Source organism: Pangasianodon hypophthalmus, chromosome 15 (assembly GCF_027358585.1).
Source record: "Pangasianodon hypophthalmus isolate fPanHyp1 chromosome 15, fPanHyp1.pri, whole genome shotgun sequence".
NCBI lineage: Eukaryota > Metazoa > Chordata > Actinopteri > Siluriformes > Pangasiidae > Pangasianodon > Pangasianodon hypophthalmus.
In genome coordinates this window covers 4,163,706-4,178,434 of record NC_069724.1, presented here as the reverse complement: position 1 = coordinate 4,178,434, position 14,729 = coordinate 4,163,706, and the positions used below count along the sequence as shown (strand labels likewise).

The 14,729-nt window shown below is 41.2% G+C and overlaps 1 protein-coding gene across 3 annotated transcripts; it reads left to right on the top strand.

The window, feature by feature from the left end:
• Positions 1-1,617: 1,617 nt before the first annotated feature.
• Positions 1,618-14,663, top strand: si:ch211-247j9.1 (rho GTPase-activating protein 24). 3 transcript variants are annotated; one of them, XM_026938441.3, is made up of 8 exons: positions 1,618-1,965; positions 8,132-8,245; positions 11,171-11,378; positions 11,573-11,702; positions 11,941-12,014; positions 12,117-12,238; positions 12,731-13,763; positions 14,013-14,663. In XM_026938441.3, exons 1-8 carry the CDS (start codon positions 1,851-1,853, stop codon positions 14,248-14,250), a joined length of 2,034 nt encoding a protein of 677 aa, XP_026794242.3. In that variant the 5' UTR covers positions 1,618-1,850; the 3' UTR covers positions 14,251-14,663. The 3 variants fall into 3 exon arrangements, with proteins under 3 accessions (XP_026794242.3, XP_026794241.3, XP_026794243.3); XM_026938440.3 differs by having other exon boundaries at positions 1,621-1,965; positions 11,570-11,702; XM_026938442.3 differs by lacking the exons at positions 1,618-1,965; positions 8,132-8,245 and adding an exon at positions 9,295-10,933 and having other exon boundaries at positions 11,570-11,702.
• Positions 14,664-14,729: the final 66 nt, after the last annotated feature.

The following is a 14,729-nucleotide window of genomic DNA, read 5'->3' as shown; positions in this document are numbered from 1 at the left end:
GAAAAGTGAAGAGAAGTCTGTTTCAATTCACACCACCAGTCTCCTACAGTGGCAATTTCAATTTCCGAGACTGACATGCCATGAAAACGGAGGCATGATGAAGTGTGTGGGTGTGTGTTTCCTAGAAAAGTAGCAGGCCAGTGTGTGTGTGTATGTGTGGTTTCATTTTCTGAAGAGCCTGAGCCTGAGTACATGAATGGCATGAGTCAGCCATATTGACAATGGAAGATGAAAGCTTTCAGTATTAATTAGAATTGCCTCCGTTGTTGCAGCTGGAGTGAATCTCACAGACACACACATTGTGAGCAGAGGGCTACAGGACACACTTATCTTCAAGTCGCACTTTGCATTGACACTCCATCAATTCTCGACAGGTGCTTTGACTCTACATTTTGTGCATGTAAACAGGTGGTACATGTTCAGTTTTGAGCTGGCTGTGCTGGAGCGGATGTCGTCATCCTGCTTGGGATGCATCTTCGTGAAATTGGAGCCAAATCTGATAATGATGAGTTTTGCATTAGAGAAATATAAAAACTGAAAATCTCAAACCACTTGCTGCTTGTTCCGCAAGTGCCTTGTATGTATTGATGGGTGGGCAGCATGGTGGTGCAGCAGGTAGCGTTGCTGCTAGGCTCATTGGTTCGATTCCGAGTATGGGTTACTGTCTTTTGTTTGCGTGGGCTTCCTTCGGACGCTCCGGTTTCCTCCTATTGTCCGAAAATATGCAGGTAGGCGGATTGGCTTTGCTAAATTTCCCCAAGGTGTGAATGAATGTATGAATGGTGCCCTGCACTGGACTGGCCTCCCATCCAGGATGAATTCTCCAGCCTAATATTTACAGGATTGGCTCCGGATCCACTGCAACCCTGACCAGGATAACACAGCAATGTATGAATGAATATTGATGGAAATTACCAACAAGCCTTTTATTTTATAATGTCAACTTTACGAGAAAAATGCGTATGTCTATTCACAAAGGTGTCCATTTCTCTTCTTTGAATTCTTTAGAAAAGACACATCAGTGAGACTGTGGACATCAGCCATGAAATGACATGGTGGCACTCACAACAAATCAGTCCAACTAAAGCTCCTAGATTTGATGGCATGTGTAAAGTCTAGTCAGTCAGACCATTCCTTCTTCCAAATGAAGTGAACCTCTTTCATCAGGATCAATACATCCACAACATCCCTGCCAGGCCAGGGAACATAAATCTCATCTATGAAGAGAGCGAGAGAGAAGGAGGGAGTGAGAGAGATAGGCAGGATGGAAAATAGGCAGGAAAAGGAGAGCAAGAGAGGAGAGAGAGCGTCTCCTCTTAGCGTAATGGAGAACGGTTCAAAAGTTTAACGCGCCGGCCACCCGCTCCTGTCTTTATAACCTCTTTGAGTCATTGCGTGCGGGTGAGGGCCGATCATGTCGATGGCCATTAAACCAAATGCTGGGTGGCGGCTCAGGGAGGGAGGGGGGTGGGGGATGGGGGGTGCAGGGAGGTGGATGCATTAGGGAAATTGGTCCTGCTCGCCTGAAATGCCGTACTGTACCAAAGTAATTATAGCTGCTGAAGGGATGCTGAGGCCAGACTTTGGCTTAGGGAGTGTGTGTGCGTACGTATGCTGCGGAGACAGCGCCCGCCCCACCCTCATATCTCCCCCAGCACAGACTGCAAAAGGGGTAGAGCTGGATCTTTATTGATGGGATGGATGGGGAGGGAGATGAGGGGAATTAGACGGATGGAGCGGCAGTTGAGCCGAACCATGGCAGTGCTGGGGAGTCCGCGCTCAGGAACGCCACTGGCGTGGCCAGCCTCTGTTCACCAACAACTCCATCGCTGACATGTAGAGAATGATAAATGCCAAGAGAGGACTACAGATCTGGCAAAGCTAGGGCGCTGCATGAGAAAGACACCTGCAGCATGGGACTCACCTGTTTCAAGTCTTGGAAGTTTGACAGTGTCACACGGAAAGGTGAGTCGCCTACTTCTTGCACCTTTTGCCACATCCATAATATAGCACATCATAATATAGCTGGATGGATTGCAATGCATGGCGACCTTGAGCGTAGAAATGCGCTGCATGTCGTCTTTGAGAGGTCACGGCTGCTGAAAAAGGCCTTACTGCATTAGGCTGCAATTACTTAGATTGTACATTAACTTACTAACTAAATAAATAAATAATAGCGCTTCAGCAGATTGATAAATAAACTGAGCTCAATACCTATGAAGCTTGGACATGGTGTGAGCTTTGACCTATTAATCTGGTTTGCATAATACCGCAGAGCACTTCAGTAGCGACTTGTCCATCACTTTAAGTGGTCTTATCAATTCAGTCTAGATCAGTATTGGCAGCTTCAGAGACACTCTTCATACAGTTATTTAGCTGGACCCTGATTCTGATTCTGCTTGATGGCTCACAGACACGAAAGCCCATGAAGAAGAATCCAAAGTGGCGTTAACAGTTCAGTGATTTGTGGTTTTATGGATGCCTGAGGGACGGCTATAGTGTTGCTGAAGACACCACTTAATATAATGAACTGGAGGATACTTGGCAAATACTACACACTAGAGCACTATGTAGCATTATGTGGAGGAGAAAATGAGGTGTTTAATAAAGGTCTTTAAATAAAGGTCTTTCACTTTCTCTCCAAACACTAAGGAGGACTGTTTCCATCCAGGATTCTGAGTAATGTTGTGATACTTTGTAATGTTTGACAAAGGAACCTGGTTATAATTATTGCTTTAACTGACACACTTTTGTCACACTTAAATCAACACTATTCAACAACACTTGAGAATGATTTTCTTGGGATAATAATCACAAGAAAGTAAATCCTATTTTAAATTCCTATGATTTTTCCAATAATGACTTCCCAGTGGTCTATACAAAAACATACGTAGTGATATAAATGTTTATGTGAAGTATATTCATACTGGTAAATGCTTAAAATATAGACATATTTTTAAAAATTTATTTTATACATTTATATGTAATGCATTGCATACTGCATATACTACATATTTAAAACTTCTGTTTAAAAAAATTATAATTAAATATATCACACATCACAATTTTTGTGAAGTGTGATATATTTAAAAATGCCAGTAGACGGATTGGCTACACTAAATTCTCCATGGTGTGTACAGTAAATGTGTGTGTGCATGGTACCCTGTGATGGACTGGAGTCCCTTCCAAAGTGTATTCCCGCCTTGTTCCTAGCCTTCCCGGGATAGACTCCAGATCCACCACGACTCTGACCAGGATAAAGAGCTTACTGAGGATGAATGAATGAATGATTTCCAACCCTGAAAACTATATTTGTAGTATACCCTAGACAGCATACTTTAGTGTAATAAGTATAGACATACTGAAATACATTATAAAAGCACATTTTCAATTAATACTTAAAATGAACTTTAAAAAAAATCGAACTATTTATGGAGTATTCTATAAAGTGGACACTCCCCTCTTCCAAGTAGAATGCTTTTAGGAAGCTAAGAACCCTCCCTCAAGAAGCCATTTTTAATGGCATATTAAGTAGATTAGTAAGCGAAACCATTAAATAGTGTTTCTGGTTATGAGCCACACCCATGTATGGTCTCTGATTTCTCCCACCAATTAACACGACTTCCTCATCATGCTGCCTACTCATGAGTTATTGGACTCATTCAGACCTATATTTGAGTTTGCACCCATGTTTCAGCTAGCCAGTCTGTTCTCTCTACCCCATCCTATCCATCAGTGGAGACCAGACGTTATTTGGATGGTGGCTCATTCTCATGGTGTACACTTAATGCTCTGGTCCATCTTGCAAGTGTACAGTTAGAGAAAACAGCCCTTCATCAGTGGCAATTTCTGACTGCCGCCGTTGGATAGCTATTTTTAGTCACCTGACTGGTCTCAACACCAGTGCTGCCTTTGATACACTCAGACCAGGGACATTACTGTGGTGAGAGTGGTCCACCACCCAAATAATATCTAGATAGTGGGGGTGCTACGAAATAGATACGTTACAGTCGGTAATTATATCGCTATAGAGTGCACCTACATGGTAGGTATACCTAATAAACCGGCAACTTAGCCAATCATACTTAGCCAGTATAGCCAGGTTTAGCCAGCAATTTAGACATGTAATGTTATGTGGTGTCCTTACAGGAATGTTCCTGCTTCCCAGTTCGATATTCATCATTTTTATTCTGCCAATTTATAAGTCAGGATACTTTTTGTAATATTTGGCTAATTTCTCTGCTTTCAATAAAGCTTCCTAGAGATTTATATTAAACTTTCTCAATGGCACTCTAGGTTCTGTAAAATAAAGAAAAAAAAAAAAACAGCCAACCAATTAGAACAAGAATAAGTCTCTATTTCCCTGTTAATCATCAGTTACTTGTCAGTCGTTACTAGTCAGTTCACACTTCCTCTTGTGCTTGCATTTGGGTGATCTTGCCATCTTTGGGATCATGTATGAATGGATTCTGGGGGCATGGCTTCTTTTTGAGGTTTGAATTTCCAAACAAATGGCTTCAGGTAATAATGGCTTCAAGGTTGTCTTGCCATTTGTTGTACTGCTAAAACTATGTAATGTTTTTATATTATTCTGACCATTGACAGTATGCCAGAATAATTACATAATTACATCAATACATAAATATTCAATTCAATTCATTTTTATTTGTATAGCGCTTTTTTACAAAGGTCATTGTCTCAAAGCAGCTTTACACAAACAAAAGTAAAGTGAAGTGTGTGTGTGTCGTCTCTGATGAGCAAGCAGGGCGACGGTGGCAAGGAAAAACTCCCTGAGATGGTGATAGGAAGAAACCTTAAGAGGAACCAGACTCAACAGAGAACCCATCCTCATATGGGTTTACAAATACAAACTACCCCTATATACCATCTATTACAGTTTATTGAACACAAGTCTCTTTGAAGCAACTTTAAATAGGTTCTATATGTGGGTCTAAAGTAATGTAATGCTTAAAGTGATATTTAGTCTGTATAAATCACTAATAAAGTGTTACAAGTTTGTATACCACATTGCTGTTCTCGATTTCGATTGGTCAGAAGGTGGGGTCAGAATACTTTTCTGTAACGGGAGCTTGGACAATAGTTCCGGCTGTAATAAAATTTCTTTAGTAACATCTTGCTCATTAGGACTTGTATGTCAGAATCATCACAATGTAAGCCTACTAATAAAACAGAATTTTAAAAATGCGATTTAATAAAGAAAATTGTTTACTCGTTGATGGTGAAGCTTTCCGTAAGACGACGTTTATTTAACATTTTTGACGAAGTCTCCAGACTTTGTAACAGTCAGAGCTAAAGCTCTTCCCAAAGTGTAAGGAGCGAGGAGTTTATTTATTGTGGATACATTTTTTCTGTCTTATTAACATCAAAGGAAAGCGAGGGAATGACTGTTTATAGCCGATATGACAAAAATGATAACAGGAACTAACTTGTTTTGTGGACGTTCCATAACTATAAATGAATAAAAAGTATACGTCGTTCTTTAATAAATTAAAAATGGTTAGCGATGTCAAATGGAAGCGGTATAACAGGAATAAAGGAATAATGCACTACGTTTCTACTAGGATCTACGAGGACGTGCTGTTAATTGAAAAATAATTAGCGTCAATGTGGTAAAGGCTCTGCTTTGCATCAGGCTGCATCTTTGATTATTTTCCTATAACAGTCAATCTACACTTATTTGCACTTCAGTAAAGCTACATATACATCAGTTATATTGTTTTCAGTTGTTTATGCTATATTGTTGTTTTCACCTATTAAAAAAATATGTAAAATAGTAATACAGTTGTAAAAAAAAAAAAAAGATAATATAAACTTTATTGATCCTGAAGGGAATTCTTGAATTCTTGTGTTACTTGTGTTAGTGTTACTTTACTAATATTTCTCTTTAAAGGAAATGACAAGTTAGACAATACGTTAACGTTTCAGTTAACAAATTATAGGTGGGCCTTATTCTGTACAACAGCGGTTATATTAAATACGATCACTCCAAGCTTAATTACCGAGACTCATTAATGCTTTTGGGTGAAAGGATCATGTTCAGCTTCCCTTCCAATCCAACACTGGTTGTCTTAAGTTTGTACTCCTTATTACTACAAAGTTCTTTACACTCTTTATATCTAACCCAGCAGTTTTCAAAGTGTAGTCTGTGCAAATTCTCTTACACTGCTCTAATCCAGTTAAGCTAGATTTCCGAACCAGCATGTCTCTGCTCTCTTATCGCTTCATGGCAGGGCGGCTGATAAAGAATTTGGGGCCTCTTTTAAAGAATGAGCAAGGGGGGTCACTAATGCCATTGAGAGAGCTACAAATGTTCACTTACATTAACCTCAATTTAAGCTTGTTGCCCAGTGCAGCAGTCACTTCCTTCAGCCTTTAGGGATGTCCTCTATCTCCTTTTAATATCATTAGGCTATGGTAGGTCTTACTATCCATGCTTGGAACAAAAGAGGTATTGATAAACCACTTAGCTGGTTTTTACCGCTCTCTGTAGGTGAAGGAAAGTGTCTCGCTGAAATTAATTACCACGCTCTCTCAGCAAATGTGAGTGGAATGTAGAGCGCAGTGTAATTGTGGCCAAGACCCATTCTGTGATTAATAGTCTCCTCCAAGGAACATATGGGGGAGAGAAACAGCAAGATTTTTTAAAATTAAATTATGAAAATCAATGCTGTGCTCTTCCGCTTTTGAACTTTAGCCGTACTTAAGAATAAGAAATGGTCACCCAATTGTACTCAGGCCATTATCTCGATATGAGACTGGGCGAAAGGACAGCTTGACCGTGACTCATAGAGGATCTTCTTAATTTAGCACATTTAACCTGTACTGAGAGTGTTTGTGTCTGATTTTCAGCTCAGGAAAACAGATCCAGTTTGGTTCTTTTCCCTGTCACTTGGTGCAGTTAATCAAAAGAAAGAATTAGTTCCCAAGTCACAGTATAGTGCACTATTTAGGGGGCAGCCATTTTGTAGTGTTGTAAATTACAAAATTACAGCGGATGCATATTAAATAGTTTGTGAGTTCAAATGCTTCTTTAGAGCATGCTCATGTTTATCTGAGGTTGTATTACAATGAAAAGAGGATGACACATCTACTAAAAGCAATCGATCATGTTCATCAACAGCCCTGAAAGAGCAATATTTGTCCTAGAATAGGTCCTATTCCTACACGTCAATGCTATAATATGTCTCTATGTCCACTGTATTTATAACCATGATTCCCTTCCCTCATAGTCATATCAACTTAAATGAACTGAAATAGACACAGCAAGTCTATTTTCATGTCACCCACCCCACAGGAGCCCTCCTTACATCTGGAGGGCCGGGACAGTGTAGGAATGGAAAACAGAGATGTCTATGAGTGTGTGGATTTGTCATGTCTGGCTGGTGGGCTGGTATGGAGTGACTGTAGGGGGGGGGAAAAAAAATACAGATCTTAGAGCCTCTTTTCTCTCTCTCTCTTTCTCTCTTGAAATTAATAAGATTTATAAAAAAAAAAAAAATAAAAAAAAAAAACCAGCTTGCTATGTTACCAAGAAACCGCAAAGTCCTCCATCCTGAACATTCCTGTGTCAGAAACCTTAAAGTTACCGCTTTATTTTTGTTACATATGCTGCAACTGAAGATCCCTAAAAAATTCCAAAAATGCTAAATAAACTTCTCACAGAAAACTATTACACATGTTTATTAAATTTGTTTATGTGGAGCGCCCCCATACAAGTCCCTGGGTAAGTTGTTACTACAGAAATGATGACATATTAAAATGAGCGTATTAACTATTCATGCTTGATAGACTTCCCAGGCAAAAAAAAAAGGATTTGTGCAAAGTTTAGACTGGGCCGAAATGTTATGTTGAGCACCAGTGAACATCATGATGACATTCAACGGAGACTGTTCAAAAGCTCTCATTCAACGGTTTGTGCTATTAAACAAACGCCTTCTTCGATCCCCTTGATCTAAAACATCAAACTCTAGATGCTTCCTGTTGATTTAGCTCCAATTTGGTCAAGCCAGCTGATCTTGATAAAGGTTACATTGTCTAATACACCTAAGACTTGAACAAAGTTCATGTGTTCTTGTTTCCCTCAATGTCCCCCTCCCTTTCTCTCTGACAGGGAACAGAGACGTGTTAGTAAGCCCAGGATCATACTTCTTCCTGTCTAACAGCTGTGGTCAAGGAGAGGAATGGTTGAAGAGCCTCAACAAAGGAGTTTGGATACCTTTTACAGGTAATTTCATTACATGCACGTGGACATGTCTCTGGAAAATCCTGCTGGAGTTCCCCTGATTCACCTGATAAAAACACTATGATAAGAATGTTTGGACCAAATATCTACATAGTGCGACAGCCCATTTAAAGATTCAAGTCATAACACATTCCCCACAAAAACACTCATCCCCTGACACAATACCCATATTACGACCATTTCCCAGACATTTCCATTGCGTTACACAAATCAGTGACTGTCCTTTGTCTACCACTGCCTACATACCACAAAATAAAAACCACATATCACTAAAAATGATGCAATTCCAAACTGGTTTAAAAAAAAAACCCAACAGAATTCTGGCTGTCTTTATTTGAGGTAACAAGCATGAAAGTAGCTGAACTGGAAGAGGTGGGGAAAGTTCTAGCACTGCCACTTGGGTGAATAGGGACTTTACACACTTGAAGCCTCTCACTGCTCGCCAGATATAAACCTCCTGGTATAAACAGATGATTCTGGATTGCAGTTCCTCCACACGCCCTTCATGAACTATTTCAGCTCAAGCTCAGTCCAGGCAGATCAGAGTACAAAATCCCTGTCTGGCTTCCTGGCTTGAAGAGAGAGAGAGAGAGAGAGAGAGATGATTTGGGAAGCAGTTTAATTTGGCAAAATGCCTACTTCCACCAGAGTTACAGCACACCTCATGTCTCTCAAGTGGGCTGTCAGCTCTCTATCATTCTCTATCACAGCACTACTGTTCAGCAATGACGTGTCATACAACAACAACATCAATGTACCAGTCCAGAATGGACCCTGACACAAAGGCAATAGTATAGCGTTTGCCAGTTTTGTACAGTCCTATTCATAGAACATGTCCCATGTTCTACAATAAGTGTGCAATGCCTGGGGGAGCTGTTTAAAGACTGCTGTGCTGCGATTGCGAGTGCTGATCACACACTGCCCAGTCCCCATCGCTCATTTCCCAGGAGAGATTAACATTCCCAATGAATTCCCCACATGACCTCCTTGCCATAACTGCTAACCAGCCTGGGGCACCTACACAGAAAAAGATTTCGCTAAAAGATAACACACACACACACTCAAGTTCCCTACATGCTAAGTCAGTGTCTCAGGAGCCATTTTGGATTTGTCATCAGGGGGTAAGTTACCCAAACCGGATACAAGCATTAAAAAAGAGTTGAGAGTGCTCACTGTGGGCCAATGGAAAGTGATTGGAGACGGGTGACTATGTTAAGTTAGTAAGCATGGGAGGGGGTTGTCATGAGACAAGGTGACAGAGGAGAGAGGCAAAAATACCTGGCAGAAACAGTGAAAGAGGGTGGGTAAAAGGCTACATGTTCTAGCTCATTTATTTTAGTCAATCTGTGACAGTGGTGTTCAGTGTTAATGATTCATGGAGAGACGAGAAGGATAGGGAAAGAGGGAGCTGGCGCCACTTGGCCATGCTCCAAAGAGCCTGCAGAGGGGTAGTTTGATACAGGGGTGAGGAAAGGACAGAGGAGGACAGAGATAGAAGGGGGAGAAGGAGAGCGAGAGGGAGAGCAAGAGAGAGAGAGTGCGCACACAGGAAAAGGAAAATGTAAGAAGACAGGTAAGGCAAAAGAAACAGAGGGCATAAGACTGTGAACATGTGACATGGGGGAGCGGAGAAATTCCAGAGGTGTTCGGCGAAGGAGCAGCCTTGAATAATTCTGACAGTGAACTAAGGAGGTGCCAGTTTGCGTCACTGGAAACTCCTTAAGACAATTAGAGACTCTTCTCATCAAAGAAAAAACAGGCACCGTATTATTACAGACCAAGCTGCATGACCTTGACGTCTGAAAGTGGATGCAAGGTAACCTCAACTAAAACCTCAAAAAAGAAACAGAAAATGTGGATAGCTGGCCCCTTCACCAAAATTCATTGGGGTTGAGAAGACACGCACTGAAGAGAGGAGGCACTGGACGCTCCGAGAGGACTGGACAATTCTGAGCTGGTGGCACGTTCATAAAGAGCTGAAACAGAAACTGCAGCTTTACATCTTCTATTGTTCTATTCCATAGCAGAAACGTTCATCGGAGACTTGGATTTTGGTTTTGTATTTTTCTTCTACGAAGATTTAAAGCTATAAAGATTTTTAGTTATATTGAAACAGCTCAGCTAGTTTATTAAAACCTATATGCATGGGACATATCGCAGTGGAACAATGACTCCTCTTAAAGGATGAGATTTGTTGTCACCATCGGAATGTAGATATATTTGATTAGCACGCATATTTGAGCCTGAGGGTCAGTGCACATAAACAGGACAAAACAAGGACTGCCTCTTCTCAGCTCCAAGGCTAACAGAGCACTGGGGTTTATCCATTTACCTGCACACAGGAAAAAGGGAGACAAGAAAGAAGACAGAGAGAGAAGCAGGTCACGCTACACTAACAAAAAAAAAAACCCTCAGAACGAACAAGAGGCAGAAGATTTTTTTAAACTGCCTTTGTACAGTCCTTTGTTCCATTCTGGGATACTAAGTCATTTGGAGACGCTGTGATTTTAAAACTGTGGGAGGGTGTGCATCTGAGAAACGAAAACGCAAGATATAAGCACGGAGGAGAGAAGAAGATGCCCGAGAGCAAGCAGGCAGTCCACCGCACAGGAAGCTACCTCTCCAACTCTGCTTACAGAAAAATTAAGAGAGTGCTGAGCTTTAGAAGGCGTGAGTATTTCAAGTTTTTTTACAGAGACGTGCTGAGAGATTTTGGTGCAGTGCTGCAGCATCTCGAATAGCGATCACAGTTTATGATTTCAAAAACCTATCTCTGAACTGCATGCTTATGTTGCATGCTACAGCATATTTTCTGAAATGATCAGTGCATCACAACCCTTTGAGGTTTATTAAGGTCAGGTAGGAGCCCAGGGTTTGATCAATTACACCCCTGCCTTTTTCTCTAAGGTGTGTTTGGGCAGCGGTTGGAAGAGACGGTGCTGTATGAGCGTCGGTATGGAGACCACATGGCTCCTCTTGTGGTGGAGCAGTGTGTGGACTTCATCAGGGAGCAGGGGTTGATGGAAGTCGGGCTCTTCAGGCAACCTGGGCAGGCAACACTTGTCAAAGAGCTGCAGGAAGCTTTTGATGCTGGTGAAAAACCTTCTTTTGATAGGTAAGTGTTAGAACACTAAGAACATCTGTTATGGGATTTTTGGACATGCCATTTTGGTGATACATCAACTGTATTATTCACACAACAGCATGCCAAAGGATCAAAGTCTTTTAGCTACCAAGGCAACTACATAGACAATATGTAACACAAAATATGTCTGTATTCTGTTTTTTTTTTTTTTTGTATTTCAGCAGCACAGATGTCCACACAGTGGCCTCTCTGCTGAAGCTATACCTCAGAGAGTTGCCTGAACCATTAGTACCCTTCTCCTGCTATCAAGAGTTTCTTATATGTGGCAAAAAAATCACCTCAAACAGGGACCAGGTAATCACTGCATCTCCTATTCCGCTAAACCGTAGTATATTCAATAGGTTACGTTCATATGTACGTTCAGTACATACTCGCACTGTTTAAAAAGTATAAATAAAAACACCAAAAATTAAATAAAGGACCATTGACAATGCATCTGTAAAAGTCTTTCAATCTAATTACCACATTTCTGGAGTTAATGTCTCTTGATAATACATAAGGTTCTGTATAATTTCTTCTGGTCTGGCTTCAGGGATTGCTGGAATTAAGAAACCTTCTTCATGAGCTCCCTGTAGCTAATTTTAAACTGCTGAAGTACATTTGTCAGTAAGTTCTGGATTTCATATTGAAATAATAGTTGCTATGAAATCATTAAATTTTATGAAATATTCATCAATATATAGTGATAGACAAATATTCTTGTTGCAGGTTCTTAAATGAGGTCCAGTCCTTCTCTAGCACCAATAAGATGAGTATCCAAAACCTAGCAACTGTTTTTGGGCCAAATATTCTTCGACCTAAAGCTGAAGACCCTGAAAGTATAATTGGGGGTAAGACCTTTTTAAAAAAAAGAGTATGTTTTAAAAAAAAAAAAAATCATAAAGGATAAAAAAAGAGGGGAAGTACTAAGCAAACTTGACTAGACCCACCTTAGACCTAAGCTATCAGAGATCCAATTTATTTTAAAAAGGAGATTTAAATACTTTAGTCTTAGAGCCTTAATTAGCTGGTCCCCATGGTTAAAATGGCTTAACTTGCACTATATATATTTTCATTAATTATTGTATTCAGATAGATATTTGGTGTTTAAAATTGTAGTGAATTGTCTGTGGTGGCAAAGATCTCTTGTCTGAGACCATAACCTGAGAACAAGACCCTGACTAAGAACTCAGAGGCTCATATACTCTCATATCAAGACTCTGGCTCAAGAGAGAAAAACATTAGTACCTAGTGGTATAAACATTTTAAAAAAAAAAATTCTAGTGCCTTTTAGTCATACTACTCATATTTGACTAACAACTTTTACTGACCTTTCTCTCTAGGTGCAGCTGTGGTGCAGCATCTGATGTCAGAGCTGATCAGAGAGCACAGTGTGCTCTTCTTAAGAGAAAAAAATCGCAAGGAACCAGGAACCTCCGTACCAGCTTTTGCTTCCACACATAGACAAGGCAGCCAGGTAGACTGGATGTACACCAAGCCTACTGCTCATCTAAGAGAGCCTCAGCTAGGACTGAACAGTGATCGTGTGCCCCAACCAACTCAGACTTTCAAGCCATGCTCCCGAAAATTCTCTCTACCTCTTGTGAATGAACGATTTTCTTCCCAAAGTTCTCACACCCCACATCACCCACCTGAGATACTGCAGCAAAAAACGGAAGTCTCTTCTCAGACAAGCTCGGCTCTTCTGTATGAAAACCACAATCCATCCCTCTCGACACAGGAGTCTCCTCACTCAGGACTTGTGCCTCTCCCCACCACGCCACCTACTGCCTCCTCCTCAACGATTACAGTGGCAGAAGATGGGCACGAGGGCTGTTTGCAGTCTACAAGCTGGCCTGCCCTGGGGCAATGCGGCTGGGAGACTGAGAGAGCTCTAGGGGACAGTGGGGGGAGCAGTGAAGCCCAGGACAGCACATTATCTGTGTATGACAACATGGTAACTGGGGAGCAGATGGATGACTGTGTAGAAGAAGGGGAAGCTGGCACTGGGATAGTAGACTTGGAGGGTGGTACTGCTAGAATGGCTGACAGCACCAGTTCCTGGTCTTCCTGTGAGATCCTGCTTGGGGATAGGGGCTCTGGTAGCGGTGGAGCTGCTAGTCCTTGCCACAGCTCTGTACATTTCCCTTCTTTCAGGTCAGACCTTGGGGAAAGTGACTTACACCCAAACTCCCCTGCTTCTTCCACTGCCCCCACAGATGCCCCATTGAGTACAGGTAGCAGTGAGGTCTTTCTTCCAAATGCTCCTTCAGATTCACAAGACCCCCCTGCCTCTCAAGCAATACAGTGCCTCGTGGTTGGCCTACGGCAGCAAATGGCCAGGCAGAAAGCTGAGTATGAAGCCAGGATCAACAGGTAAGAACAACTTTCATCAGAGTTCCAACAGTACTAATATAATGCACGTGAAACCTTGGTTCTCAGTATGTCTTTAATCTCTACACTATATACACATTGAGGACACTTTAAAGGTTTCACATCCTGTGACTGATGATCAGCATTAACAACTTTTTGTTAAGCACTGAAATAGTCTTGTATGCACTTTGTTTCCTTTGGGAGTTTATAGGAAAAAAAAAAAACCCCAGTATGTTTAATCCATCTGTTAAGGTTGGAACAGCGTAACGAGGCCCTCCAGGGGCAGGTAGCAGGACTGCGTGCAACTCTGGAGCAACAGCGCCGATGTGTCAGCGTCGCTGAAATCAAGATGAGGAACACGGAACGAGCAAGGGCTGATGCAGACCGACGAAATGCTACACTACAAAGAGAAATGGAGCAGTTCTTTGACACGTTTGGAGAGCTAAACTCTGAGGCTCGGAAAACAGAGCGCATCATTCAAAGCTTCTGAGACTCCCAATCTCTCAATGCTTCCATACTGAGACTGAATTTGGTTACACCTAAAATATCTCTCTGGCATGTACAAACGTTAAAAGCCTACTGGACCAAGCGGGGGGAAAAAAAGGATCCAAGCATTGAAAAAGAAGACACGCATGTCTGAAAAATGCCTTTTGCCACACAGCTAAACAAAGACAATGAAATGACCCAAAAGTGGTGGTAGGAAGTGTTAGCAAGCATGGTATTATAAAATACACAAGAAAGAGTCAATTCTTATAAAGTATTGAGTGTAACATCTTAAACTTTGATGTATGAATGAACTCCATAACTAATGTTGGGTGATTCAAGTGAAAATAAAATCAAATTAAGAACAATTGTATTTACAAACTTTAATAAACAGTCACACAGGTCTGTATAGAAAATACTTGAGCCACTTGAAAAAAAAAAATGCATTTGCACCAAAATAAAATGTGTAAGAAATGTAGAAGAGCA

Bases quoted from the DNA above. Each gene is read 5' to 3' on its own strand.
- si:ch211-247j9.1 (XM_026938440.3), top strand. From the start codon at position 1,851: ATGCCAAGAGAGGACTACAGATCTGGCAAAGCTAGGGCGCTGCATGAG. The intron at 8,246-11,170 runs GTAATTTCATTA...TTTTTCTCTAAG, and splicing joins AGTTTGGATACCTTTTACAG to GTGTGTTTGGGCAGCGGTTG. The intron at 12,015-12,116 runs GTAAGTTCTGGA...TTCTTGTTGCAG, and splicing joins CTGCTGAAGTACATTTGTCA to GTTCTTAAATGAGGTCCAGT.